Here is a 6,000-nt window from a genome sequence, read left to right as displayed (position 1 = left end):
TTCTTGTTCTGGACAAAGCGGAAATGCCTTTGTTGATTTATCAGTATAGTGTAGGCTTTGCCAGTAAAGGGCCAAGCTTAAAAATGATCCAACAAATCACGTAAATATCTGTAATGTAGACGTCATTTGGGAACATTTAGACAGCTTTGAACAAATTGTTTTACAACAACAACAATTTGCGGACAGGAAACTTTTTGCAAAGTTTATTTCTTAAAATAAGTAAATCAGTAGAGAGTCATAGAGCAATGTATTTAGCTGTTTTTATTGTTTGTTTACTGTTTATTGTAAATAGCTGGAAAATTCAGAAGGTCGAAGGCAGACAACAATTGGCATAGAAAGAAATAGAATAAAAAAGGCAGAAAAATGGGCAACAATAAAGAACTGAAACATTCATTGTGCACCCTGAAACATTCATTGACACAAATGCATGGCCTTTGGGGCAGTCAGGGCAAAATTATCTGCAATGGTTCCTTTTGCCTCTTGTACCACACACTTTGTATCACTTTGTGGCCGTGAATGATTATCAGTAGGGGGATCAGAGCTGGCAAGTGCCTGTTATGTAGCCTGAGAAAGAAATAAAGATTAGGGATCGCTGATATAACTGATAACTTTAGTATTATTAAAATATATATATATATATATATATATATATATATATATATAAAAAAATATATGTATATAAAAAAAAATATTATGTATATCAATCCAACAACAGTCAATATTCTGTCTGCAACAACTGCCATACAATTTTTAAACTAATTGAAACTCGAGATTTTCACTGACCCCCGTTTTCTGGTTTAGGTTTTGGATTAACTTTGTGTTTTGGTTTTGCAAAACCGCCCTTGCGTGTTTTGGTTTTTGTTTTGAACCCTGATTTTTTCTAAAATCCCTTTTTTTTTTTTTGCTAAAATCACATATTTTTGCTTTTTTCCCCCCTACATTATTATAATTGAAATACACTTTAGTAAATCACAGATTTATCTATAATGTATATTATTTTTACATAGCAAATGGATATAGAACTTAGTCCTCCAATAATTGTAGGTATAAATTAGTGCCCTCAAGCAACTACCTAATTTCCAAAAAGGCACATAGAAGTGTAGTATATCTTTCTCCTTTAAATTTTCCAATATGTCCTATACTTGCCAACTTGGGCAAATTGGTGTCCAGGAGATCAGGGGGTTGGCTCAGGGAATCGCATCATTGGCTCTGCCCCTAAATTACATCACACAGTTTTAGCCAATTACAGCAGGAGGTGCTGCGATTCTCGCGGAGGGGGGGGGGGGGAGGGGGCTGCAGGCAGGGAGCTGTCAGAATGATCTATTTGAATGCTAGCAACACTGTGCTATAATTGCTGAGTTATGCTGTGCTGTGCATAACGGGGGAGGGATTATTTGGTTTTTCTGAATGGGGGGGTGTCGCGATTCTCGCGGGGGTGCCGCGACCCCTGCAGGCTGGGAGCTGTCAGAATGATCTCTTTGAATGTTAGCAACACTGTGCTATAAATTCTGAATGCAGAGATCTTTCCAGGTGACTTTTATTAGTTATTATTGATTTATAGAGCTCTTACATATCCTGCAGCGCTCCGCAGACAGTAAGCTGTATTTATAGGGCATTAACAAGGAGACACAATAAATTGAGAACCATGCTCAGAAGTGCTTATATGGCAAATAAGACATTTCCTGCATTAAAAGAGTGACTTGCCTGCATACTGTCTCTAGGAAGTAGCTTGAAGATCTCCCTAACATTTCTCATCTTTTAAATTAGGCAGTTTCTATAGCACTTCACACAATAACAAAAAATGATGCCCTGCATAAATGGAAAGGGGGTGCTGGGAGAGGGGGTGGGAGAGTCAAAGGGGAAGGGGGTGCTGGGAGAGGGGGTGGGAGAGCCAAAGGGGAAGGGGGTGCTGGGAGAGGGGGTGAGAGAGCCAGGGGGGTAGACGGTGCAGGAAGACATGTGAGAGTGCCAGGGGGGTAGATGGTGCAGGAAGATGTGTGAGAGTAACAGGGGGGTAGACGGTGCAGGAAGACGTGTGATAGTACCAGAGGGGTAGACGGTGTAGGAAGAAGTGTGAGAGTGCCAGGGGTGTAGACGGTGCAGGAAGAAGTGTGAGAGTGCCATGGCGGTAGACGGTGCAGGAAGAGTGTGAGAGTGCCATGGGGGTAGACGGTGCAGGAAGAGTGTGAGAGTGCCATGGGGGTAGACGGTGCAGGAAGAGTGTGAGAGTGCCAGGGGGGTAGACGGTGCAGGAAGAGTGTGAGAGTGCCAGGGGGGTAGACGGTGCAGCAAGAGTGTGAGAGTGCCAGGGGGGTAGACGGTGCAGGAAGAGATTGAGAGTGCCATGGGGGTAGACGGTGCAGGAAGAGTGTGAGAGTGCCAGGGGGTAGACGGTGCAGGAAGAGTGTGAGAGTGCCAGGGGGGTAGACGGTGCAGGAAGACATGTGAGAGTGCCAGGGGGGTAGACGGTGCAGGAAGAGTGTGAGAGTGCCATGGGGGTAGACGGTGCAGGAAGAGTGTGAGAGTGCCAGGGGGGTAGACGGTGCAGGAAGAGTGTGAGAGTGCCATGGGGGTAGACGGTGCAGGAAGAGTGTGAGAGTGCCATGGGGGTAGATGGTGCAGGAAGAGTGTGAGAGTGCCAGGGGGGTAGACGGTGCAGGAAGAGTGTGAGAGTGCCAGGGGGGTAGACGGTGCAGGAAGAAGTGTGAGAGAGTGTCAGTGAGTGGAGGGGAGGAGACGGAGCAGAGAGGCGGCGGTGGTGAGCAGTAGCCTCTCCCCCCTCCCCCGTGCATCTGCATGCTGTGCGGCGGCTGTGACAGGTATGGTCAGCGGTCGCCGCACAGTTTTAAAATTAATTTCCAGTTCTGTGCCCTCCAGGCGCCCTCCAGAGCCCGGCGCCCTAGGCAAGTGCCTAACCTTGCCTAATAGGAGCGCCAGGCCTGCATAAATGACAATATTATGTATCTCAGGGGCAAATGCAGGATTTCTAGTTTAGAAGTTTTTTTTTATTATTTATTTCACATCACAGCAAAGCCTACGACAAATACTTTTTGTGGTCAAATAGTTTTACTGTAAATAACAATTGCAGTTGAGTCAAAGTGTTGCTTATTCACAGAGTGTGATATGTTATTTAATAACAACTGGTAACTAATAATAGTGACCTCTGGTCCAGCGAGTAGCACTCATACAGCTACTACTGAGGAGGGTTTGTGTTGACTACACTCACGCGCGGGTGGGAAGCCGTACGACAGATATATCTGTCACGTAGTTCTATTTCAGTTACACCCAGCGTGATTGGCCTTTGGTAAGTGAAGATGTGTAAAAACAGGGACAGTAACTCATTCTAAGGGGTCTATTTATCAGTACTGGTTGATATGGAAGATTTTCTATCTCTGTGATAAACAGTGAATTTAACAAGAAAATGTCCCCAGGACAGCTTCGGCCCATTTGCACTGGGACTGGAAGGCTGGAGTAGAGCTTCCATTTTCTTAAAAAAGATTAGTAAAGTTTGAAAGAATATGTAAATAATATAACAAATTAATAACTTTATTTGATTAATAAAGTATTTTTTCCTATGGAGAGCCCCTGCTAAAGCAATCCTGAAATACCGCCGCTGTATATGATAAATAGGCACAGCATAGGGAAGCTTCGCTGGGCATCTCCGACAATTTTTTTTTTCAGCTTGGGGCTTTGGTAAATTTGGAGAAGCTCCAAATCCAGTAAAAACTCAAATTTTACCCGGATCTAGGGCTTTTTCCTATCGATAAATAGACCCCTAAGTGGTAGTACCAGAGACAGTTTTACAGCAGAAATAACCCAGACAAAAAGATCAAGCACGAAGTCCCCTATAGTGCTACAAATCAACATAAAAAACTACACACAGGATATACACACCAATTGAAGTGCACTTGGTCAAGAATAACAGTTGCAGAAAATGACATAATGAGAAGTGGTACTATGCAGTTGTCCATACGTACAGCATAACAATACAGTCCAGAATTGTATGCAGCACACAAATTAGACAGTAGTGCAATAATCAGATTTGAAAACTTGAAATATAAAAGTAAATGTATATAAATGTAGTAAAATATTAAATACAAAAAAATTAGGCATAATAAAAGCTGTACATTAACATAGAACCCCCACATTAATAACAACACGCTTTGCTGAGTGTGAAATCTGACCATCTTACCAAATATAATATTAATATCTCCTCACATTCAATTAAAATAAAACATATTAAAATTAGGGTTATAGTTACTCATCCAGTGCTTCATATCAAGAAAATATAGAGGTGCACAGGTCATTTACTTTCGATGTTTACTATGTTTTATATCAGAAACCCAACAGAGCGCTACATGTCCAGATCAATATATATATATATATATATATATATATATATATATATATATATATATATATATATAAAATGTTACAATTAAGGCCAGCAGATATGAGGTTCTCACTTCACCTCTTGGCTCCTAAATTGCTTCTCCCACCCTCTGTCTAGTCAATGGCTGCATTCTGCAATAATTAATTGCAGGAAGAGGTACAGACTGAAATTAGTTACAAGTGTTCCTTCCTGCTATCACTGACACCATAAGTGGAGTGGGGGTAGGAGCCTAAAATCAGGTATTCTCCTTATACTGCCCAATGACTTGTGTCATCCTCTGCTCTCATGGCAGAGTGACCAGGAGAACAGGAGAACAGAAGGGGGGAGGGGGGAGGGGGGGGGGGGGGTGTCCGGATAAGCACATTTTATAATATTCCCGATTGGCAAATCGTGATAAATTACTTCCACAGCCCTTTCTGTCCAACCAATGCTTCCATCTGTCCATGTCTTGCTCATTACCACAAAAGCCATGTACCTTTAACCATCCGAGAACTAAGACTGTTCCATAAAAACTCGGACAGTTGAAATATGGTACAAGTGGCACCCTTACCACTAGACAGAGTGCTTTTTTTGGTTGGAATTCACAAAAGAACAGTACAGAGATATAATTGAAGTCATCAGGTTTTAGTAATTGAGGCATTGCTGGAATCCAAGGTTAGGTCTGTTTTTTTTTATTTCCTTTTGTTTGTTTCCTGCAAACCACTCAGATGCCGTGCCGGAATTGCAAAAAAAGTAAAAATCAGCCGGTTATTCAACATTTCTGTCATTAACTGTCAGGACAATCTTTAAAAAATCCCTTTAAATATGAGAAAAATTAGAACAGAAAGATCTCTGCTTGTCCGCTGTCACAGTGTACGTCTCAGTAAGCCCTTTGTCTAGCAGTCTGGAGGAGGTGGGAGGTCATCCAGGGAAGTAGGGTACATAAATAAATCAGGAGCTGTGGGACAATAAGGAAAAAATTAAGCCTGGTTGATATTGACTGATCTGTAATAAAACATTTCTCAAAATGACAGACATATATATATATATATATATATATATATATATATATATATATATATATATATACACACAAGTTAACCCGTGCATGATACTCATGCATTCTAGTCAAATCAAGCTACTTAAGGTGTTAAAAAGGTTCTTGTCATGCATTTGGCCCATAGCCCAGGCCTCAGCCACCAGCCACTCCCCACTGTCACCCCCGGCAACCATCAACCACTCCCAACTGTCACCCCCGGCAACCACCAACCACTCCCAACTGTCACTTCTCCTTCAAGAAATATATATATATATTTTTTAAATCTTTATAAACACTTTTAACAATTAAAAAATTAAATTAACAAATTAAAAACATCTTAGTATACCAAATTTCAGCCCTTTCTGAATTACATCATCGCCATTTTTTTATTTTTATATAGGCAAACATTGTGCGAAATGGTCAGCAGTGTACAGTGTTAAGATACAAAGCACTATAAGCACTATCACATGCCTGGGAAAGCACAGTTCCCATTTAGTATCTTCAGTACTTGGGCTGCAGAATGCTAGGGTTTTCTATAAGGAGAAAAAGGTTAATTCTAAAATGCTTTTCTGACATCACCATTACCGAG

General features: G+C 41.4%; 1 protein-coding gene across 3 annotated transcripts in view; it reads right to left on the bottom strand.

The window, feature by feature from the left end:
* Nucleotides 1-244: 244 nt before the first annotated feature.
* Nucleotides 245-6,000, bottom strand: part of ABI3 (ABI family member 3) — a 57,355-nt gene continuing 51,599 nt past the window's right edge. For 2 of the 3 annotated variants that reach the window (XM_075177195.1, XM_075177192.1), the window contains one exon: nt 2,984-5,330. In XM_075177195.1, coding sequence (XP_075033296.1) covers nt 5,269-5,330 — 62 coding nt within the window. In that variant the 3' untranslated portion in view covers nt 2,984-5,268. Of the gene's footprint in view, nt 565-2,983; nt 5,331-6,000 lie in introns of those variants that run through there. The other variant, XM_075177194.1, reaches the window with a different exon arrangement.

The sequence above is a fragment of the Mixophyes fleayi genome, chromosome 6, assembly GCF_038048845.1.
Source record: "Mixophyes fleayi isolate aMixFle1 chromosome 6, aMixFle1.hap1, whole genome shotgun sequence".
NCBI classification, from domain to species: domain Eukaryota; kingdom Metazoa; phylum Chordata; class Amphibia; order Anura; family Limnodynastidae; genus Mixophyes; species Mixophyes fleayi.
Note: the sequence above shows the minus strand (reverse complement) of the source record. Positions and strands in the feature narration are given on the sequence as shown.